Genomic DNA, 23723 nt, shown 5'->3' with positions numbered 1-23723 from the left:
CACTGCAGCTTTGAGTTGGACTTTAAGTTGTTTGATGTCTCTTTTTACCTCAAGAGAGTCCGTACTACACAAATTCTGTTCATCACAGTTGTGAGCTTGTGGGCCTAATGTCATGGTTAAACCACTGAAGTGAGCTGCAGCAGAAAAAATTTTAATGTCTTTCATCTCTCTGTAAGTGAAATACACTGGAAAGCCCTTTTAAGAAATACCTTTAAGCCCAGAAAAATATGTAGACTCTAGGATCTAGTCTTGAAATGCGTCATGCCATTCATGAACCCAAGTGAAGCTGAACCAAAATAAAAATTAATCCAGTTAAGAGCAGACTGGTTTGGAATTCACTTAACAACTACCAGGATATTCTCCCATCTTGATGTGGTCAGACCTCCATGGTTAACAGTAACAGTTTGCACATTACACTGAATCACTGAGGTATCACTATTTCCCTCCAACTTCTACTTAAACTTATTTATAGCCTCCACATCCCATTTATCAAATTGACCGCTGATGGTCAAATAAAATACAGAGCTTAATGTCAAATCATAAAAAAAAGCCAAAAGGCCACTTTGACAGCGGGACCGACACTCTGAGCTGGATAGCAGGGAACTTTTGACAGGTAACATGATACAGCTACACAGCATTGGCTGTTCTTCACATTAAAAAGTAATTCAGCCAAACCAAATGAGGTGTAAAAGTCACACAGAGAAATATGAAAGGACTTAAAAACAACATGTGTGAAATGAAGTGAAAAGAATGAAAACAATATGTAAAAGGATCTGAAAAGGATCACGCTGTCCTATTCAAGCAAAGCTTCGATAATATCATGTGGCACTTCTGTCTTTAAGAGTTGTGCGTTGTGTTTACCTTGTGGAAGCTCCCATGGAAAATGCGCTTCACTTGCTCCTCATTAAACGTGGCTCTCTGGACCTCTCCTCGGGTGTCCTTGTTGTAGAACGTGATTGTTTTGCTGGAAGCTGAAAAGAGAAGAGTCTCTGATGAATCCCTGACACTGTGTTACGATGCAGTGGCACGCAAAGCACAGACAGGACTATAGAGAACACATGGTTGCAGAGAGAGGAGGCTAAGAGGGATTAGGTCCATGCCCATAATTATTTGCATGTATTTACCATGTGTGTAAGCACACATTGGTAAAAGATACTGACGAAAATGAAGGCTATTCATTATAGGATGAAAAAAGTCAAGCCAGAATCAAATTCAGAGCAGTAGACTTAAGTCAGCCATGCCATGTCTTCTTTGTGCTGCCTATCATATCTGACAAAGATCAATTAACTTTAACTTTCTGTAAATAAGAGTTAGAGAGAGGAAAACAGAGGCTTAAGCTGTTATATAAAGAGTGTACAGCTGTGTATATGTTGGGTCGGCTACAGCAGCTTCCCCCTCCAGCTGAGCACCAAAACATGGTGAGAGGCTTACGGTTGACGGTGACTCCAACTTCGGGGTTGTTGTTTTTGTCTGAAATCTGCCAGATATCGAAAGGCTCGGAGGTTGTGTCGGGCAGGAGGCGGAAGAGCAGGATAATGGTGTAAGATGGGGGAAGACCCTCCGGATGGATCTCCCTGGTAGTGTTAAAAACATACGTGTGGTGAGTCATGAGTCAGAGCTGTGCCCTCATTACGCTAGCCAGTCAGAAAGTCACATGTTAGAAATTAATACCAAGACTATTAATTCTTGCTACACTGATTCAGCATCCAGTGTGTCACAAAGGATGCTGAACCTGTAAATGATTGCCAGTTTTCCCTATGGCCTTGAAGAAATTGTTCACATATTGAAAGTATTTTCTGTCCATTCTCCTTTGGAAGTGTTTCCATTTGTGTGCATTAAGTCAACAGGTGCACACATTAACACAAAATATATATCATTATAAACATATTAACAAAGTATTCCAAAGAGGTTTGGATACTCCACCAGTTCTCCTGTTGCCTCACACTACTTACACAGGGCCTAATAAAGAGACAAAGCTCTTGACCCAGAGGTGATTTGTCTGCTCCCAGCATGACATAGGTGGGAGGAGGGCCTGATCCAGGGCCTTTTTAATTCTACGTCCAATTCTTTTTTTTTGCTCCTAGCACCTCATATTCCTCAAGCTGCAACAACAAATAGCCATGGGCTTAGTGCCAAGGGGCACTAGGGAAACCCCTCTGACTGCAGAGGCTATTGAACATCATTATGAATAATGATTGTGGGCTGGGGAGGATTATAGTGCACAGGAGATAAAGCCAATAGGCTGGGAACATGCACAGAGTGAAACTCACTCTCCCTCTGTTTGCCAGATTCACATACTATTTAGCCTAAGGTCTTACTTGGTGGGCTGGTTCAGGAAGGCATCCTTATGCAGCCTGTAGGCGATGTAGCTGTTGAAGGAGCCCGGCTCCATAGACACGCCATTCATGCCAGCGAATGTCCGGTCTGTGATGTTGAAAGCCTCCAGCATCCTGAAGCCTGGAAGGGATCAAAAGCATGAGCCATGTTGAGAAAATGGGAAAAGAAATAGTGAAACCCTGTATAGTATAGTATAATTGTATTTAGCACTGCTAAAAAACTCTGTGCTGGAGTTAATGTGTACATTTTCTGGGGCTAGTGTATGCTTACCAGGTGTGGTGAATCCATTGATGTAGATCAGAGGGCAAGCTAAAACATGACAAGCAGTTATCAGGAGTTGGAAAAACACATTAGGGCTTAAAGAATCTGATTCATCTCTCTGTACATTTCCTCTGGCAGTATACCAGTTGAATGTACGTCATTGGCTGCAGATGCACTCTATAGAATTTACACAATCAACATCAGCGGTAATGTTTTTTTCTTGGAAAGCAGAAATAACAAACTATAATAGTAGTGTTTTTATGGTATATTAATCTGTGTCTTACTGGAAGTGGCTGTTTCACAGATAAATGTGATCAGGTTGTCCTGGATCTTGGCAAAGGCATCATAGTCGTCTACCACAAACACATGTCTCTCACTGGGCTTGCTGCCGATAATTCTCAACTCTGTCATGTCCACATCGGCCACTCCAACCACAAACACACTGTAGCCTGGGGAGGCAAAACACAAAGACCATTGTTAAACTTCCAGTAACCGCTGGCAGTTTCATCACTGCAGGGATTATTACGAGAGTTTATTAAATCAGCCACAAACTTTGACTCTGATGAAGGAAACAGTTTCACTAATATAGTGTACTTATGTACTGTACATACAGCTCAAACCAAAGACCACATGATAATTATTTTTTAAAAATTCCACACGGACCAGAATGCTGCAGTTTTTCAGCACTCTTCTTGACATCATCCTGGGAGCGTCCATCCGTGACCACCACCAGCACCTTGGGGACATTCCTCCTCATGCCACTGTCTGAGGTGAACACTTTCTCATAGACGTGCTTCAGAGCAATGCCTGGATGAGGGTGGATAAATGGGATCAGAGAACAGTTACCAACAACTGACGCTATGACAGACTCTGGTTTGTTTAACACCAATCAAGTTGGAAATGTTGTTGAGCCTGAAGTTGAGTCTGAACATTTTTGTGTACCTGTCTTGGTGTTTCCACCTCTGTAGCGGACAGTCTGCAAAGCTGACAACACTATGCCCTTGTCGTGGTAGGTGTTAAGTTTGAACTCAGTCTTGGCATCATCACTGTATTGCACAAATGAGACCTGTTTAAAGAAATGATAAGAATATGAGTAACAAGTATCAGTATCAGTATCAGTAACAATAAAACACAAATACAAAGGACAAAAAAACATTGCACAAACTCTACAGTGGAAAATACCTCTACAATCAGCTCTTTCCAACCACATATACTGAAAAGACAGCATCAAGATTTATGCTGACCTGCATGCCGCCAGGGCTGATGACATCAAAGGCTCCAGTCATACTTGTGACAAACTGGATGACCTTGTTAAAGCTTTCATCTCCAATACTCCAGGAACCATCAATGAGGAAGACCAGGTCTGCCTTGGCACCTTTGCACACTGTGGCATAGGTACAACGGTATGTTACACGGTATGTAAAGGATGATCTAAGATAAGCTACAACAATTATTATTTTTTTAGTACACATATTCAAATGTTCTGCTCACCATCTAGTGCAGGGGGGACTGTTGCTGGGGCAGGGGGGGTGGGGGGTTCGGTTGGGACCTCTGTGGGTTTGACCACTGCAAGACAAACCAGAGACAAGTGCATGAAATAGAAAGTGACATACTATACTGTGGCTGTTGAGGAGTCTCATACATTAGTATTACACTTGCATAGAAAATTTTATCTTACATGTCCTCTCCTTAACGCTCACTCCAGGTCCCTCCAGGTTGGGGGTTTGGGTGTAGACGGTGGTATTGTACAGAGTGTCAGGGGTCAAGCCGTCAAAGCAGTAACTGCTCTCTGAGCCTCTGACAGTGATCTCCTGAGCTCCTCTCTTGGAGGCTAGAGGAGAGAAAGATCAGAAGATCCAGATTAGACAGATTCATTTTGCAGGAATCTTGTAAATTTAGAGTCTAACTCAACAATTCTTTATGGCGTAAAACACTTACTGTCAAAAGGATTGACTTTGACTCTGTAGGAGGTAGCTGCTCTGTGAGGCGCCCATCGGACACAGTAAGAATCATAGCCGACATTGTAGGTGGTCAGGTCTGTCACATTCAGGTACACTGAAGGGAAGCAGGCATGTACCATCACTACATATTTCTCCTATGTCCTGTTAAACACCTACAGTTTGTAACATCTACCACCCAACAATGGAATCATGTATTTAATTTGATGCCCTTATGGATGTCAATAGATTCTAGCTTTATCAACTTACATGTGGTGCCTTGACCAATCAAAGGTTCGCTGAAGCCGGTGTTGTACTGTGCCAGTACCTTCAGGTCATAGGTTGTTCCAGGTTTCAGGTTATGCAATTGATAGGAGGTCACATCTCCAGCAAACACCTCCAAGGACTCATCAGATCCTGAAAAGAGACATAAATATTATAAAATTACCTGTAAGCAATGCAGTGTTCTTTGTAGTCACAACAGCAGACTATTTTCTCCTAAAAGTATGTACTTTATGCCCATAAAAACATAGTCCATACCTTCAGGCTGGTAGATAAGCTTGTATCCATTAACCCTAGAAGGGGCAGGGTCCCAGGCCACCCTGAAACGGGTGTACCACTCATCAGAAACACGGAGGTTCCTGGGGCCAAGCATACCCACTGCGGGAACAAGACAGCACAGTAAACAAAGGCCTCACTTCATTGCAATGGGATACAGATCTTTTGACTTTCAGTCTACTCCTCGTTAGCGAGCTGTCAGCAAGGTAATTACTACATTATAGCTTATTATGCCTTTTGAATTATGAGTAAAGTATCTCAATGTGCAATCAAGGGGATAATAAATTCAACCGCATCAGCGCAATTACAAAAAAAAAGAGGCTGCCTTAGGGACCAGAGTGGTATGACGATATTTAATAGGATTTCTTTTGTTTGAAAGGCACAATTGGGCAAGACACTGGCCAACTCTGCAAGTACGAGTTCTCCCTGACTGGAGTACAGCCAGTTCATAATTCTTTGGCAAGGCCCTTGGTGCTTTTGGCTTTCATGAAAAGTCAAGAATTTCACTTACTCCATTTTTGCTACAGTGATTCAGGATCCTAATCAATGGATCAGTCTATTCAGTTTTACTGCATAATATCCATGTCTGTCCATATGCTTAACTTTATGTCTTTAAATAGTCTCTGCTGCAGTTGAAAAACACATAGGGTGTGGCACAGTAATGTACACTTGCACGGTTGCGAGGGTGGAACACTTTGTACCTGTGCGTCCATCTCCCTCCAGCTCTCCTCCTGGTCCATCAGCATAGATTGCAGTCACTTTGATATTATAAGGTGTGTCTGGATCCAGGTTCTGCAGGATCACATTGTTTCTGTTCCCTGGTACTGTAGTCTACGAGAGAAAAGACCAAATACCAAATTAAGAAATACATTCATAACAAAACAAATCATGAGCATATTAGGGGTATTTTAGATTAAGGGCATTGGTCAAAAACTGAAAGGAGTGAAGGAAATGAAATTGTAATATGTAGATTATACACATGCTTACATATTCCTCAATGGGATCTCCAGTGGTCTGGGCATAGGTAATGCGGTACTGCATGACAGGACCTTCAGCATGTTCCCAGCTCACAGAGAGAGTTGTGGTGGTGGGATCGTACACACGCATGTTCCTTGGGCCACTACGGGGCACTGAGTGTGGAAACATTAAGAAAAAGAGTTTGTGCCATATGCTACAAACATCTTTATGTCCCAAAGGTGTTGCCTTTTTGCATGATGCAAAAAACAAGGCAAATAATTGATTATTGAAATGCCTACACTAGATCTGCATTTGTATTCTTACAAGCATGATGCATGAAGGCCTGGATTGTTTTTCACACTCAAGAAGGATCTATACACACACTAGCTCAAGTTCTTACATGTCTTTCCAGCATCACTGATACTGGGGCCTTCGCCATCGCTGTACAGGGCAACCACTCCAACATTGTATTGAGTGTCTGGGAGCAGCTGCTGCAGCAAGGCTGTGGTGGTGGTCCCTGGTACCACAACCTGCACAGAGAAACCAAACACGTCAGGGATCAACACTGCAGCATGTGCAGACTTTAAGTCTAAAACTGCCCTTAGACCTTTCCCCTCTCATCTGACAGCTGCTCATGTTGTACACTCCCTCTACCACCTCCCTTTTGCTCAACAACCTCTTGCTGTCAGCACTGAGTGAAAAGTACAGCCAAATATTCCTTTGATGTTTGGAGGTGTGGTGGTGCTGGAGGTGGTGGTAGAAGGAGACTGGAGGGTCGGGTGTTTGACAGTCGGCACCGCTGTTTGACAGTGAAGACAGCTGATTACATAACTCCCACCTCCTTCTCACTCTCTCTGTGTCTGTGGGTTATTTAGTTGGACAGAGTGAGGTCAGAGGGCTGCTGATAACCTCTGGGGGAGGGACAAATACTTATGTTGGAATGACAGAAAGGGAGAACCTGTGGCTTGAAGGGGGTTGTGTGTGAGTGCTACACCAACAGTTGGGTGGTCGAATCTGCCTACTATGTTTTCATGTAAATGCAACCACATCTTGCTGTCTACCTTAGTTCTTTTTCAATTGCAACACTTGCCGTCTGCTCCCATCCCTCCTGGTCAAAAACCTACTGAAGTGCCTGAGAGTATCAGAATAAAAATAATATCGCAGGCGACACTGGTAAAGCTGGTAATTCATGCTACAAATCTCCAGCTGGTTTTAAATTTGATGGTGCTGGCTGAGAAAGGCCACGTTGCCACTGATACATATCATTGGCTCCGGCCATGGAAAAGGCTTGTGCCTGCCACAAATGTGCTAACAAATAGGGATAAAGGCAGAGCGCACCTCTCTATCAATAAACTGGAGCATACCTCACTCTTCAAAGGCCATGTTTTTAGGCTCCCAGTGTCGAAACAGCTCTTAATGGTGCAGTCTTGCTGGCAGATGGTGAGGAAAGCTAATGGTGCGATGTTAACACTTCAAAAGTTGTTTGTGGATTCTTCAACCCAGAAATCCTTCTCACGTGAAGATGTGGGCACACTGGTGCCAGATGGCACATACCAGAGTTGCAATTAAAGAACATCAGCTTTAATGAACATGTCTAGGTTTAAAACTTTAACAGTTTGTTAAAGAAAAGAATTCAACTGGCAGTAGCTGCACATGTGCACCATTTGGTGAACAGACTAATGTTTTGCTTTTAATAGTTCAGGATGAAGCTCTTTCATGCTTAATGATACATAGTGTGCTGTAAATGCTGGTCAAAATGGGTTGCTGCTTGGGCAACATATGCTAATACCTCCACCCGGATGTTGTCCCCTCTTTCTTAAGTTTCCAGTATTTGTGTGTGTATATATAAGATGTTTCCTTGTGTTGTACAAAGTAAATAAAAAGTTTTTTTAGTTATGGATTACCCACACATGTGTTTTCTTTCTCTTCAGTGGATGGATACTCACCGACTCAGAGGGCCTGGCGCCAGTAAGAGGTGCATAAACCACTCGGTACTGCTGGACTGGGCCTGTGGCAGGCTCCCATTGAACGCTCAGAGAGTTGGTAGAGGGGTTGAAAACCCTGATGTTCCTAACAGGGCTACGCTCCACTGCCGAGCCAGACATGTTGGTTGGTTAGAGGTAGAGGCAAAGATAAGGACGTAAAAGGTTAGGGTGAGGGTCAGGGTGAGATAAAGCAGAAAGAGAGTGCAAAGTGGTAAGAGGAGGTTGATGAGAGGAAGGTTGGACAGAGTGGAAAGAGTGATGACAGGGTGGGGTTAAAGGTTCACAACGTGAGTGGTTTGTACAGAGTGGGTTGACAGATGGAGGGAAAGGATGAGAGAAGACAGAGGAGACAAAAACAGAGAGATTGTTAAGGTCAGGTTCTCAAAAGTGGAGAATGGCCAGAGGTAATTTATGAAGAGGGTATAACCAACAATTACACAAGAACAAAGCTCATAATAGCGCTACACAATGAACTTTCCCCCCTAGTCTTACCTTATGGTGCTTCTTAGCAGATATTTACAAGTGTCTACATGTCACCTTTGTGAATCTCCTACCATTCATTGTCTCAGTTAACAAAACATGGTCTAGACTAGTTTTGCAGACAGCCAGAATGGCCCAATGACTACATGAGAATGTTTCAATAAAATGGGAACAATACGCCCCAGCAACCAAAAGGGACGAGTTAAAGACATTAATTAACAATACTGCTGTCAACAGGACACTTCCTGTCAGTGCCCTAAAGGTTAACGAAAAGGATACACAAGGCATATGAGCAGCCCTGTGTGAAGCTTGCCTTCTAAAGAACCAAAGCAGATGTTTGGAGGCTTTGTGCCGCTCCCCATTATAACCCCATAAATGCAGGGGAAAAAAACATAGCGGGCAAAGCACAGTGAGCGAGCTTCCGTACTTTTAAAGTCTCACAGACTAAAGCCTGTGGCCCAGGAAGCTGCTTTGAATTTGATGGCACAATTAGTGAGTGACTAGCAATTCTAGCTCAAGTAGCAAGAGTAGATCCTTCCTTAAAGTGAATAAGATGAGAATAAATTGAAGCAGTGTATTCTAGCAGTCGTATGATCTAACATGCTGTACATACTGTATAAGAGTTTGGTTAACATGTCGAGGAAAAAGCCGCTAAACATGATGGACCATTGCTACACAAGGGAAAATGGGGGTAACAGTAGCAGGCATGGAGCATGACCTTAGCCAAGTGAGTTGAGAGCCATAAAACATATAATGCTCTCCATTCATTTCCAACCCCCCTTCCGTTTCTTTTTCCCAAAGGAGAGCCAATTACTCAATATATCCCCTCCCCCAGTCCCCAGCCCCACTATTATCCTGACCACTACCCTCCATTCCAACCTATAAATGGACAATATTACGGTAAAGAGAGAGGAGACACCATTATAATGCTGCCAACCCGGAGGAATTCCTTCCTACGCAATCACCCCGCAAAATGCTGACTCATTCCCAGCAGAGGTTGGTGGTTTGAAACTATGAGAGAAAATGGAAAACTGCTGTTCTTTGAAAAAGTTCAAACTTAGCTGACTGAGCTTAATAATGTCATTTTATGTCATGTTCTATGTTACATTTTACATGTAAGGTGTGGATTGAGTGTGCATTAACAACATTTGATCACCTTAACTTGGCTTACAGAGTTTAAAAGGCCTTGGATGATTTTGTGAAATAAATCAGATACGACTGGCTGCCTTATTGAAGGTTTCTGACATACAGCTACAGCAGGCCAGCAAATAAGGCCAGTAAGTTCATTCTGGAAAGACATGAATGGATTCCTGTCTTAGGGGAAAAAAATCCCACCACTGTCATGCAGTATGTCATTCTCAGAGGTCATCTTCCCAGTCTGCATGAGCTATTCTAAACCCTTCCACCACTGCGTCTAAACTCTCCTGGATGAATCACCATCGTAGCTTTGTTACCTACACCAGTGAATATATGCATGTAGAGCTTACATGTTTTGCCATTCTCAGACATCCGTTGTCCCTCTCCAGCGGAGTAGACAGGAACCACAGTTACAGTGTAGACAGTATCAGACTGCAGGTTCCTCAACACAGTGCTGTAGGTGCTGCCCGATACCTGCACCTAGGTAGAAGAACAACAAGACATATACATCAGTTGTTGCTTTGGCCAGTGGAGGTATAGTTCCACATTTCACCCAGCATTCATTCTGTGGTTAATCAAAATCAAATCTATCTATAGTGTAGAGCTATTTTCCAGTTTACCATCTCTTCTTCTCCTCCTGCTGCTGGAACATAGAAGATCCTGTACTGACGCACGTTACCCTCAGCTGCCTCCCATTGGACATTCAGGGTGCTGGTGGTGGGGTCAGTAACTCGCAGGTTTCTAACACCACCCAAAGGCCCTGGGGTAAGATAAAGATATGATACACTTAATACTGCCCACATGCCATAATGGCAACATTATTACAGTTTTGTCTATAAGCTAATACTAAATGAATGCACTTAGACATACAGTACCACACTAAAACTGTAAAAAGTAGACATTTATTATAGAAACTGATATAATGAACTGTCATTTGGGGAGCACTCTAAGTGGAAACTCACTGGTCTTTCCAAGGCCATTAAGTTCTCGGCTGACTCCTTGGGCATAGACAGCCACCACGGAGATGGAGTATTCAGTGTCAGGGGTCAGCTTGGGAAGCAGGACAGTATTCTTCTTCCCTCCAACCTGGGTCTAGATGATGAAGAATAAATGTTAGCGTCCTTGGCTTCTATCTTGTTTTAAAACAAACTAATATTATTATGACTCTTAATCAGCTGTGAACCCTTGGTGATCATACTGAATCTAGACATAATGAATTTAGATACTCAAACATTTACTAGTTTACTTGCTTAAAAGTTAACTTGTCTTTTTATTCTCTGAGAAAGCTTTTGCATTTCCTTCATCAAAAAAGCACAAAAGATATTTCTCTTGCAATAGCTTTCAAAACAACCATTTGCAACTGGAAAAAGATATTTGATCTGTTTTTGATGGGATAAAGAGTTTAACAAATCTCCATGGGTTCCTTAAATTGATGTCAATAAACTGACGGAAAGAATTCCACCTGAGAACTACTAGACCATCCACATATCAGAGGAGAAGTGTTTTGAGTGTTTTTGGACATGGTTAGTGCACAGTGCACTGGCCAACGTAAATCTGTACGCTGATGGCTGAAACAGTCGGATGTCTTGTCTTAACAGACATGCTTGGTGATGAATTTACTACGTTGTTTCTGGCTTAAGCTATAAGGACTGGGATGATAAAACTCTAATAAAGCTTAGAGAATAGAATGTGCTTGCATGTGGATTTGTGTATGAAAATGTACGTATACATGATGCTCTGTGGTTTATTGTATCATTGTACAGCTCTCTCAAGCTTTCTCTGACTGATTTTGTCTTGTACACAAGTGCAAAATGTGTGTCAGGCATGTGCAAAAACAGACAAAATAATGCAAAATTCCCTGGGCTAGCCGTCTCTGTTGAAATCCTGACAGTGAACCAGGACGACTTGGCTCGCATTAGCTTGTTAGCTTCCAGTTTTCCATCAGCCTTTCAGTGTGATATCACCCAGGCAATCGGCGCAACTACATTTCATCAAGCACTAAAGTGGAAAACTTTCTTCAAGTGACCTCCATAACAGCAGCTGAGTTTTGTACAAAACTTCTGACGAGGTAAATTATAAGGAAAGAAAATAAGCTTAAACCTTTAGCTGCCTTCTTTAGTATGACAAGTATGGGACGCTATCTGGGCTTTATTAAAATAGCTGAAAAACAGCGGGCTAATAGCCAGGTTTGTGAGCACAGCGGCTTTGTGCAGCACTTTAAACACAATCTGCCGTATAATATATGACACCCGCGGCGCAGTACTTTCTCACTACACAAGCACTGACCTGACTGGGCAAGCACATTCCATTTTCCTTGTACACACACACACACACAGCTGATCAGATAGCACACACTGCATGTGAACCCTCACAACATAGTGCAGATGAATGTTTAATTTCATAGGAATCTGTTCACTGTCTCCCCATAGAGCTGTTAAATTATCAGCCATCTAAATTTGTGGTGAACTTTTTACGACAAAATTTTATCTCCTTTATCTCTGCAACTCCTCACATCCCATAAATGCCACGCAGTGGGGATGAAATATTTTCACTGAAGTTGGTTGGAAGATGTAACATTGATTTAAGATGTTGTTTTACAGTTTATTAATGTGGTTATCAGTCTGTAATCTTGTGCATAAGCACCGTTTAGCACTCTTCTGTCTCACTTTCAAGTCTTGCTTGTGGAAGCAATGAGAAATGTCTGACAGCAAATTGAAACCAAACATTCAGCTGCAATCCAAAGAGACTTTTTCATATTCAGTAAGGCAGCCAAAAATGCATGACCAGCAGGTGACAGTCTGCAGTGTCAGGAAATACTCAGAGAAAAAAATAGGAGGGGTTTGTCCACATTAATGCTGCTATATCCAAACAACAGATTAAGAGATTTGACTTAGAATAAACTAAAAATAATGCAATACTAGTGACAGATGTTTAGCTATACACTTATATTGCTTGGAGGCAAAGCTGCTCTAGAGGAAGAAACAAATCCACTAATTGAGTTACCACAGTCTGGCCAAGTAATGCTTGTCTGCGAAGTGAAAAATACAAAGAGTAAGAGTGAGGATTATGATGCAAATATTTAAACCCTGTTGCTGCTGCTAATAACTGTCAAGTGGAATCTCAAAGTGCAGACATTACCACATTAGCCTTGTTGACCTTCCAAATTAAACTAGGTACACTACCTTTTCATTTATCACCCTCCTCCTTCAGCAGCTACTGTCTTTCCTACCAACCTAACCTCCTTTTATAGATAGTAAAATTGAACTTGTAACTTGTGTTACAAGATCACAAGTTAAATAATATGCACTCTAGTAGCTCTTTTACAAAACTAATGAGATTATATCAGCTACATGAAAAGTAAAAGTAAATTTATACTGCCATTTGTGGTTGGTCTGTTGTGTGACTTACAGTCTGGCTCCTGCCTCCAGATGTGGGGACATAAGTGATCCTGTAGTTCTGGACGCGACCTGGAGGTGGGTTCCACCTGGCGTTCAGGCTTGTGATGGTTTCATTGAACACAACCAAGTTGGTGGGAGGTGCATTAGGTGCTGGAAAACGCACGTAGACACACATATAACAATTACAACCATGTCAACGTGTTTATGTCACTCTTCCCATGGATTTCCTGAAAAATATCTTTTAAAGACACAGTCCTTGATATTTTGGTCAGCGTACGTTAAGATGTCTATTCTTAGTCCAACTCACTCGTCATCAAAATATTAAGTTAAGTATATCAAGTTAATTTACATCTAGATAATGACCCTTTCTTTACTTTTTGGTAAAACAAAGCAGTTCTACCACTTATTTGTGTCAAGGACTGTAGCTTTAAAGAAGAAAAGACAATCCACCTCTGGGATTGTGTCTTTTCTGAAGCAGGGATGGATTTTCTTGAACAGCCATGGGTTGATGGAAAGATGACAATGGATGGACTGATAAATGCATGGATGAATGCAATGAATAGATGGATGGATGAACAGATGATGGATGATGGAATGGGCTTCAAAAACAGGGATTCAAATCCCTGTTTTGCAGGGCATGCATTGATGAAATTCACCCATTTGATTTGACTGAGTAAGAACATACTCATGAACAGCCTTGGGATGGATGGCATGGACAATGGGACAAACAGACAAGGACGGACAAACACATAATAAAACCACACGTGTCAGCTCTAGCACCATTGGAGCAGTGGATGGGTTAAGGGCCTTGCTTGATGATGAAATGATGGTTGTCCAATGAACAACAGCGCTGATGACTGGTTGAAATAATAAAACATGCTTTTGTCACTTGAAAGAAAAAGCGTCCTCTTGCTTTACCACACATATACTCACTTGGTTTAACACCTTTCTTGGACACTATAGAGGCAGAAATAGAGAGGTATAATGGGCGTACCCTTCACTGAACATTTCACTCAGCATATTACCAGAAGATAAAATCAAAAGGTTAATCACTGGTCTAGCCTTTGGTCAAGATCCAACACATATTCTGTCACGCAACTGAGCAAAACAGTGTTAAATGGCATTGGTTGTTAAGCTGTCATCACAGAGCTGCTGGAATGTGTATCTTACATGTCCTCTCAGTGCCCAGAAGATCCTCGCTCTCTGATTCATCTGGATAGATTGCGGTGACAGAAACGTCGTAGGGCGTGTCCGGCTCCAAGTTCTCCAGGACATGGGTTGTCTCATCATTGTTCAGAATGGCCTGATGAGGAAAACACAAACACAGCATGAGGTAAAAGTGCTTGACTAAAATTTTTCAATACAAACTAAAGACAAGGAAGGCAAGCTCTTTATTATTGTGCATATAATTGGATTGGTGCAGTAGTCTGTTTTTTAGATGTTCCACTTGTTTTTTAGATGTTTCACTGGAGGTCTTCTCCAAAGCATCACCAAAGAGCTTTCTGTGGGACTCATCAAGAGATACCTGTGTGATTTATTAGAAATGTAAACAACTTGGACAGCTGGTTTTCTCTTACATATTGGAAGTTGGAATCTCCCCTCTTAGTCCAGCCAATGCGGTACAGAGCGACATCAGGGGCTCCGTGTTCCCAGGTGGCTCTGAAGCTGGTCTGGGTCACTTCAGAGAATTGCAGGTTCTTTGGGGCAGGAACCACATCTACAAAGTAGGGGGAAGGAAGTTAGTCGTGATCTCTATATCAGTAAGAATCCACATCCATGTTGTCATCATAATAATAATTTTCATTCTTACCAGTGATTGCCCCTCCCAACATTGTCTGTCCAGGTCCCTCGTCATACATTGGTGTAACAGCTAAAGCATACTCCGTCTGTGAGATCAGGTTGTCCAGTTGTCTGGTGGTCACACTTCCTCCCACTTCCAGCTGTAGAGCAATCAAACACACTTGTTAAATATTATTATATGAAATTAATAAAGCAAATATATAGCGCTTTGCAAATGCTATTTCAAAGTAAAAAGAACTTCAGATGTTTTCCTCTTCAGCCAAATTTTGCCAAGTCTTGCGAAATTGTAATTCCGTTCTCAGCATGTGTTTCCAGGAACATTGGCGACAGCGGTAATATGCACCTAATAAGACTGGTTGGAAATTTGACCAGAAGATATAAAACCGTGCTTGTTTCCAGAGGAAAATGGAAACAAATAAGGCACTTAACAAATAACAACAAGCTACAAAATTTGACAAAACACCTGGAATACGAAAGGAAATACCACACTGGTTTTACTGCTCTAGCTTCCATTAAGTTTTAATAGCTGAACCTCAACAAATTAAACTTAAGGGATTCATTCTCAATACCTATTAACAGCTGCTTAAAGTTTGTCTGATCATTCACATTTTCATTTGAGTAGTAAAAACAAACAGTCACCTTATTTGTCTCTCGGGACCATGAAACTCTTCACCTGGAGGGGATATGTCTGTAGTCTGTGCTCTGAGTGGGATAATGTCACTTATTGGTCCCCCTCACACAATAATAAGGTAAGACATGACATTCTGCTACTTTCTGGGCAATAGGACCTTCCTCCCCACTTCTGACAATCACATCCTCAGCCCATGAGTCACTTTCACATGTGTGTTTCCACCAAAGAAGCTTTGAGGATCACCTCCACCTGATTTATGGCTAAGGAAACTGCAAATGGCAGACCACAGAGTTCGCTGCTGAAGCCCAAGAACTCCCAAAGGGGGATATGCAAGCGTAAAGTATTCGTCCAATCCCTACCACCATAACCGCCCTTTAACCCCCACAAAACCATGTTATGATAGTTTCATAATCTTTTCACTGGACTCAAGAACATTCCCTGACATCCATCCAACCAGCTGCAGTCTCCATTACGTGGTCTAAGCCAGTACTTTGGAGGATCAGTCAGAAAATTTCTATATAAATTCATCACCATCAAACCTAATGCCTGAAACAGACAACAATCACCATGTAGGTTATGTAGGAAAAAGCTTGAGGAACAGAACTGGTGAAAACATGGGCAGCCAACACCCTGTTTAAATAAAGCCTATACAAAAAGCTGAACAGGACTATAACTGGACTCACCTCTTTAGCCTCTCCATCCTCAGGCTTGTAGGTGATGAGGTACTTGCGAACTGCACCAGGAGCAGCATCCCAGATAAGCCTCATGGTGCTGTGGGTGACATCACGAACCCTCAGTTCGCCTGCAGGTGGTAGGGGCACTGAAAGATGAACAGAAGGTCAGTGTTAGTTTAAGGACAGGATATATTTGAATGAATGAATGAAGACCTTTGCTCACAGTGGCCCCATGATGTGAGATATCACCAACAAACATTAGATCATATCAGCTTCATTAAATATGTGCTGCATTAATGAAATTCACTCATGACTACATACAGGTGACTCCCTGCTTGGTCAGTGGTTCACTTGCTGATTCTCCATGCAGGGCGAACAGGGATAGCGTGTAGGCCGTGTTGGGGAGTAACCTCACTAGCTGGACATCAGTTGTATCTCCTCCCACTCTGATCTGCAAGGCAACCGGACCAAACAGACAACATAAGGTCAGAGTGGTTGACATGGACTCCTTGGTGACATAGATAGAGACATTTGGATAAGAACACTGAGAGAAATGTTCTTTTGCAGCGCATCTGCTAAATCCGGTTTTGACCCACTGGGTTTGACACCTCGTGAACAAATGATGATGTTCCCTTGGCAGCGTGAGCTCATGGTTCACCCACCCCTTTGTGACTAACAATGTTCCCCTGTATTTTTCCCTTCTGCCTTGCCTGCTGAATGGTGAGGCGAACACTGGTGGCTTTGTAAAATGGTATTTCAGTGTGTGACATCTGTATTTTGTCAAAAAACTGCTGACAGTAGGTTATATGTGTTTACGTGTGTTCAGTGAATATGAATGCATGCAAACATCTGTGTTTTCATCCACCCACAGACACACGAGTATGTGCTAATTTTTTACATTGTCCAAATCTGTCCTGCTCACAGCTGATTGGCTGAATGCCCATTCACTCGCTCACAATGTGCTCTCACTGCTCTCAGAATGGCTCTTACCTCCTGCTCCAGGGTCGGCTCGGATGCATTGATGGCGCTGTAGAGCAGCATGTAGCCTGTAGCACCATCCGCCTCCTCCCACCTCACCCGCATGGTGGTGGTCTGTACATCATAAATATCCATCCTCCTCACGGCACTCAGGGGCACTGGATAACCAGGCAGTGATGTTAAAGGCAACACTAGCAAACATACATATATGCTCACAGGAATACATAGATATTCACATATTTCTCTGTCCGTTTTTTTTTTTTTTTTTTTTTAAGGGAGCTTCCTCAGGCTTATTTTATATGTCATTCGCACTGCACAACCTCAAAAATCAGTGCGGTTTTATATGTGGTTTTATAGATACTAAATAACGCAATAAATCTCTGCTATTTTAGAGAGAACCTATAAAATGGCAATTAACAACATCTTAAAAGAAACAAATAAAGAAGTCAAATTTAGACTCCCCAGTTTCATCATGTAAATTGCCTCTAAATTTTCATCTAATTAAGATTTACTATCGCTGTCTTTTTGCACCCACATATGGTTTTATAAACAAGACCAAGATATATATATATTACCTTTGAACCTTTGATTAATGGAGACCACACAGGAACTGCAGTGCATTAAATTTGTGTTATGTTTGTGTAAAGGCTGGAGTTGGTTGGAGTGCTCCAGAACCTGTTGCTCTGAGACAACCCCCTTCATCTGGCTTTCCTGAAGTGGGACTGTCTCTGATTGAGAGTATGGCTCTTTAAGCAAGTATCACATCCAAGACCAGTGATCAAAGACAAGTCAGCCAGTTTATGTTTGGGTAGTTTACATTCCCGATGGCAATTTCCACCATACATGCATCTCTCAAGTGGATCTCTTTAAATCAAATGATACGGGCCTAGAGGTAAGCCAAAATCCCAGGAGGAGAAAACATACGTGTGGTCTCAGTTCCTTTCAGAGGCTTGCTGCTCTCCTCTCCAACCACGGAGTAGACATTGACCAGGTACTCTGTCAGGGGGTTCAGTTTCTGGAGAACCACCGTGGTCTCAGTACCATCCACAAACGCCTAATAACAGAGAGAATAGTTAGATGACTGCAGTTCAAGTAGTAATCAGTGGGATTCCCTGTGCAATGTCTTTGGAACAAAGCTTTCATTCATGAGTCAAAAACCCTTAATGAAGTTTAAGTGTCTGCACATACTTTGTCAGAATAAACAATGGTGTTTTTGTTTGGGGAACCATAATCAATTAAAGAGCAAAACAATCAGAAGCTCTATCTATTTACTGGATAGACTTGAGCATTTTGTAAAGCAATCCAATTTAAACCAGAAAACCCTCTGACAGATTTTTACTGGCCTAAAACTCAACATGTGCTTCAATTCCAGGTCCATAAACAATAAGAAAACCTCCCTTCACTATGTTCACTATTAAACAAAACCATGGAAGCTGCTGGACAAAAACAAACATCTCCTACATGCAATTACATTCAGACACCAAAAATGCATCTAGTCTACACATTGTGGAGCCAAGCCCTTGCTGGCCAATAGCGCTCTCACTCATGATGTCACTATTTGCTTTCTAATCTTCTAAAACTAAGAGCTGTGTGTTTTTGTTTCTTTGCCCAGTGTCAGATCATAATGTCATTAGACAACCTCACAGCCAGACGCCAATACAAACAGGAGGCTGGAAATATATGCTTGAGTTGGAGTTTCCCATTAGTATCAAAAACAGTGGGCCAGGACACCCCTAAGCCAACATCCCAATATCCACACAGGGATTAACGCTACACTCACTGCTAATTTTTGTGTGTGATTGAATTAGTGGAAGCCGAGACTGTTTTTCGGTGTTGTAGCACTACTATTATTGCAGATATACCTGTTGTGGGCGTCCCGACAAAGTCATGTACTCCACACGGTACTGCTCCACTGGGCCTTCAGGCGCAGTCCAGGTGGCTCTGAAGGACTGGTGAGTCACCTCGGATGTCACCAGATCAGTGGGAGCATCTGGTTCGCCTCCTATTTCGGTGTAAGATTAGCAAATGTTAATTCTGGCATCACAGTGAACATTACTATGATTATGACAGTTTGCTGTCTACCTTTAATACATAAGATAGCTAATTTAGAGTTACACAAAATGACAAAACCCATGACCTTTGAGTTTCTCATAAACTAGCTTTATAGCTTATCACTAAATGTGGCAACAGATAAAAACATTCTACTGTAGTCTATTTGGTAACAAGTCCTAATAAAGCCATGTTCATACCACAGAACTTTTAAGACTCTAACCACATCCTCTCCAAAAAGTTCCCCAATACCTCATTTGATTAAAGAGCAGACAGTTTCCTATTCCATGGAGGCAGAAGAAATATTGGATAAGCAAGAAAATAATATCTGCAATATTTTTCAAGAACTTGGCTGGTTCACTATGTTTATACTGCTCATTAAACGTCTGGGAACAGAGCGGTTGGCTCAGCATGTAATTATCATTAGTATTCCTAAAGTAGAAGATTTGGTAACTTGCAAATCTATCTATACTCTGAGGTAAACTCGTACATACCTGGTCCCTTGACACTGTTACAGAGGTTGTCAGTAAGATTGTCCACAATGTCCAACAGGAAGGAGAAGTCAGCCACGTTGTACATATGAATATCATCTGGATCACTGGCAATGGACCTCAACTCATTCTCATCAGCGTTCTTCACACCTAAACAATAATGATTCAGTCAGTAGTCATCGGTAGTTTGATACATATGGGCGTTTTACTTCACAAGAGTCTGTGCAAGTCCATAGAAGTGAATTTCCCTTACCAATGGCATACAGCTCAATGCCCTGATCTCGAAGGTTCTGAGAGTGGACGATGACATCATCCTGGGATTTGCCGTCCGTGACCAACACGCCAATCTTTCGAGAGTTGGGTCGCATCCCGACATTTTCTTTGAAATTGTTCTGAAGGATGTAGTTCAAAGCCAGACCTGAAACAAAGGCAATGTGCATTTATCATCCAGATTACAACCTCAGCTGAAGAGAAGAACACAAATGGACAAATTAAAGAAATAGTTTGAAGTACCAGTCAAGGTGTTTCCGCCTTTGTAGGGCAGGTTAGCCACAGCTTCCAGGAGTGAGTCCCGGGTTCTATGAGCATCCAAGTGCCATTCAGTCTTGGGGTCTCCGCTGTACTGAGCAAGACCTGTAGACCACACCTGTTAGACCAACTCAAAAACTCCATATTTGTATTATTAATAATAATTAATTGAACAGTAGACCTACCAATTTGGACCCTTTCGGGGCCAATGTCAAAGACTCCCACCATACGCCTAATGAAGGTGCGAATGGTCTTGAAGTTGAGACGTCCAATACTCCAGGAGCCGTCCACCAGCAGCACAATGTCAGCCTGTGCAGTGGTCTTACACGTTACATCTGAGAGGGCAGAAGTTAATGTGTCATAACTCAACAAAGGGGACTGTTTCAAATGAGATGTAGTTCAACTGTCATGTACACAAAATGGTGTGCTCTGCATTACAATGATGTGGAAGGTGTTCAAAGAAATGTGAGAGTAAAAGGAAAGAGGGAAAGGAAAGTTCATGACTTAAAGTTTCATTTTTAGATAAGGACATCAAAACAATTTCCAGAATGCATTATGTCTACTTTTCTAGGGAAGTTTTATCAGAGAACTTTGATTTTCCAGGTGTTATAATTATAATCTTCATGTCTGGTGGCATGTCGAGGCAGCATTTCTCTCAGTTGGTCTTTTTGGATCCATGAGTCAGTCCCAGAGGGCGTATCAGGAGAATACATCCTTAATGGCCCTTGGCATATCAAAGGCCTCCACTGGAGAGATTACTGAGCAGCAAGGTAATAGTTTTCCACACAGCTGTGTGATGACAAGGAAAGCATCCAGTCCTCGGCACCTAAAAGAAGGCTGCAGATGTGCAATGGGGATAGGCAGATGTTGCACTAACTGCCACTGTCTGCAACTGAAAACAGGTTATATATTTTATTTACAGATTGGTTTGATCACACACAAGACACCAAACCCAACACCTTTGACAGACAACCAGCTGCCAAGCTTACAGAGAGAGACTGAGAAACTGCAGAGGTAGTAAAACATGTCTGCTAACATATCTCCCATAGGTAGGTATGTTACAGATATAGTTATTAATAAATTAAGAGAAATTACTTAAGATTTTGTCCTTGGAGCTCCAGAGGTTAGCTGAGAACCGTAGATAGCATAGGGGAGTTGCTGAGGCTGGGATCTGTCACAGAATGTGCGTCTGCCTCCCTATTAAGACCGTGCCTGCAGCTGAGCGGTCAAGCTGACCTTTCCAATTCCTTCCAGCAAATACAACAATTTTCCTCTTCTCACACTTACTGCCTGCCTCGCTCACTCTGACTCAAAAGGTAGTAAAACATTTTATAACTGCAAACAGATTAAACACGTATGGCTTGAGTCTAGCCTGGCTATACTTGGACTGGAAATAAAAAAGCGGAAGCCCAAAGTGACACAGTGAAGAGAGAAAGAAAAGGGCAGACAGATGGAATTGCCATTACATCTGTTATTTCGTGAGACAATTAGCTTAGAGGAAAGGCATTTAGAGAAACTCTTCAGCTTTTATGGGGCATGGGTTTAGAGTGTATTTTCCTAAGCAGAAATGACAATGTGATAGAGACTCCAGTGTTTGACTGTAGAGACTCCAGTGTTTGACTGTTGCTGCCCAGGGACATAACATACTGGAGACTTAAAGGTGATGACAGGCATAGCAATAGACTGACTAAAACCATCTCAGTTGTTCGTGTTCTAGTTAGGGTTAGCATATGACATGTTTTCTCTGGTATTCCTTCAATGATATAGTGAATTTTCATCATAGAAATTTAGGTAATAGGTAATAGGTAATAGTATAATAGAATATAGATAAAATATCATTTTACCTGATAGCGGAACAGTTGGAGGCTCAGGATCATCACTGAGAGTGGTTTTCTCCTGTCCAGCCAATGGCATACTCTCTCCTCCATCAAACATACCATACACATTCACACTGTATTTGGTACCAGCTCTGTACACCAAAAAAACAATGATTTTCATTACTTTTTTTTAACGTGATATACTAGCGAATATTCTTCAAAGCTTATATGACAATGAGGATGAAAATGAGAAGTCACTCTGAAGACACACCTGAGCTCCTCCAGCACCACAGTATTGTCATAGGGGCCAACCTGAAGTTCCCCTAGGTCAATGCCATCTCCTACAGGGTGGAAAGTGACTTTGTAGCCCTTAACATCACCAGGGGCATGGTCCCAGGTTACACGGAAGCTGGTCTTGGTAGGTTCTGAAGTTTGGAGGTTTCTAGGACCTTTAAAAGGCGTCACTAGAGAGAAGAGACAAGCATAGTGTAGACTGAGTAAACAAGACAGTCCTACATGGTTAAAAATTCAAAACTAAAAATCCCTTACACATTTTATATGAAGATGAAGAACAAATAGTCATTTAGTATGAGTTGGTTATGATTGTGATGAGGATGTGGTTGAGTTTGTAAATGGTAATCAAACTTTTCCTAAACTTGGTGACAGACAGAGCAACATTTGCGGTGCGATGAATGATAGACCAACGTACATGTTGTTCCTTCTCCTTGCCTTGCTTTGCCTTCTCCAGATCGGTACACAGGCAGAACGGTAATGTCATAGGTGGTGAGGGGAGTAAGGCGTCTCAGCACAGTGGTAGTAGTGCCACCAGGCACCTTGGCTGCTAGCTGGCGCCCTCCAGCCTGGGGTTTGTAGGTAACACGGTAGTTCACCACATTCCCCGGTGCCGCCTGCCATGTCACCTTCATGCTCTTCTCCGTCTCCTCTGAGACAACGATTGCTCTGCCGGCAGCTGAGACTGCGAGGAAGGAAAAAAGGAGCAGAGTTAAAAGGAGGAGAAATGATGAATGGATGGTCTGAGGGAAAATGTAGACTTTGGGCCTTGTTCATATGGGAATCTGTACTAAATGTGTGCTTAACCACCTATGTTTCCAATATACCTTTGGAAATATAAGCAGCGCGGCTTTCCTGCTGGTAAGTAAACCAAACAGTAACACGCTTGGCTACCTCACAGTCTTTCATCTGGATATCTGCTCAGTTTCCACGTGCATGTGAATATAAAACCACCCAAATATTTCAGATTTTCAGAAGTATACATTGAACAGGCCCAGATTTACATGATTGATTGTGTTTAGTTGGTTGGTATGGGAGCCAGGCTTAGAATTTGGGCAAAACCATAGTTTTTCCATTGTGTGTCCTTAGAGTGTTTCTTATTTTTTTTTAACAGGAATGGCAAGTGTGAATTGTCAGAGGCCTCGAAACGAGCTGAGGAAAATATTCAGAACGCTCACTTTTATTAACGGAAAAACGCAGCACATCCAAGATTGCAGTGTGTGGCTCAGCCCAAAGAGATCTGTGATTTGCAAGAAAAGAGAGCAACAGATAGCGGGTGCAACGTGAAGGAAGGAATGAGCAGAGTGAACATTTAAGTCTACAAGGCCGTCTCGTGGTTGTGTTTGGTGTGTGTGCCACCTCTCTTGCTTGCCAGAATCAATAAACACTAATGATGGTTGGAAATATTTTTCCT

At 42.2% G+C, this 23723-nt stretch overlaps 1 protein-coding gene across 4 annotated transcripts in view; it reads right to left on the bottom strand.

Annotated features, from left to right (window-relative positions):
• Positions 1 to 23723, bottom strand: part of col12a1a (collagen, type XII, alpha 1a) — a 54699-nt gene that overhangs the window by 13367 nt on the left and 17609 nt on the right. For 2 of the 4 annotated variants that reach the window (XM_071497897.1, XM_071497895.1), the window contains exons 15-51: positions 22728 to 22994; positions 22290 to 22482; positions 22046 to 22170; positions 20387 to 20536; positions 20187 to 20306; positions 19927 to 20091; positions 19677 to 19823; positions 18996 to 19135; positions 18058 to 18187; positions 17146 to 17291; positions 16477 to 16606; positions 16165 to 16301; positions 14861 to 14990; positions 14628 to 14767; positions 14221 to 14353; positions 13984 to 14007; positions 13061 to 13200; positions 10615 to 10744; positions 10273 to 10412; positions 10003 to 10132; positions 7997 to 8139; positions 6451 to 6580; positions 6081 to 6223; positions 5795 to 5924; positions 5076 to 5195; positions 4806 to 4952; positions 4537 to 4653; positions 4277 to 4429; positions 4090 to 4164; positions 3843 to 3982; positions 3541 to 3664; positions 3262 to 3405; positions 2883 to 3047; positions 2608 to 2646; positions 2319 to 2457; positions 1432 to 1574; positions 862 to 971 (exon numbers count right to left, since the gene is read on the bottom strand). In XM_071497897.1, coding sequence (XP_071353998.1) covers positions 862 to 971; positions 1432 to 1574; positions 2319 to 2457; positions 2608 to 2646; positions 2883 to 3047; positions 3262 to 3405; positions 3541 to 3664; positions 3843 to 3982; positions 4090 to 4164; positions 4277 to 4429; positions 4537 to 4653; positions 4806 to 4952; positions 5076 to 5195; positions 5795 to 5924; positions 6081 to 6223; positions 6451 to 6580; positions 7997 to 8139; positions 10003 to 10132; positions 10273 to 10412; positions 10615 to 10744; positions 13061 to 13200; positions 13984 to 14007; positions 14221 to 14353; positions 14628 to 14767; positions 14861 to 14990; positions 16165 to 16301; positions 16477 to 16606; positions 17146 to 17291; positions 18058 to 18187; positions 18996 to 19135; positions 19677 to 19823; positions 19927 to 20091; positions 20187 to 20306; positions 20387 to 20536; positions 22046 to 22170; positions 22290 to 22482; positions 22728 to 22994 — 4979 coding nt within the window. The remainder of the gene's footprint in view (positions 1 to 861; positions 972 to 1431; positions 1575 to 2318; positions 2458 to 2607; positions 2647 to 2882; positions 3048 to 3261; positions 3406 to 3540; positions 3665 to 3842; positions 3983 to 4089; positions 4165 to 4276; positions 4430 to 4536; positions 4654 to 4805; positions 4953 to 5075; positions 5196 to 5794; positions 5925 to 6080; positions 6224 to 6450; positions 6581 to 7996; positions 8140 to 10002; positions 10133 to 10272; positions 10413 to 10614; positions 10745 to 13060; positions 13201 to 13983; positions 14008 to 14220; positions 14354 to 14627; positions 14768 to 14860; positions 14991 to 16164; positions 16302 to 16476; positions 16607 to 17145; positions 17292 to 18057; positions 18188 to 18995; positions 19136 to 19676; positions 19824 to 19926; positions 20092 to 20186; positions 20307 to 20386; positions 20537 to 22045; positions 22171 to 22289; positions 22483 to 22727; positions 22995 to 23723) is intronic. The other 2 variants (XM_071497896.1, XM_071497899.1) reach the window with 2 other exon arrangements.

The sequence above is a fragment of the Trachinotus anak genome, unplaced genomic scaffold, assembly GCF_046630095.1.
Source record: "Trachinotus anak isolate AG129_WGS33_773 ecotype Australia unplaced genomic scaffold, CSIRO_AGI_Tana_v1 ptg000015l, whole genome shotgun sequence".
NCBI classification, from domain to species: Eukaryota; Metazoa; Chordata; class Actinopteri; order Carangiformes; family Carangidae; genus Trachinotus; species Trachinotus anak.
The sequence above is the reverse complement of the archived record's forward strand: the minus strand, read 5'-3'. Positions and strand labels throughout refer to the sequence as shown.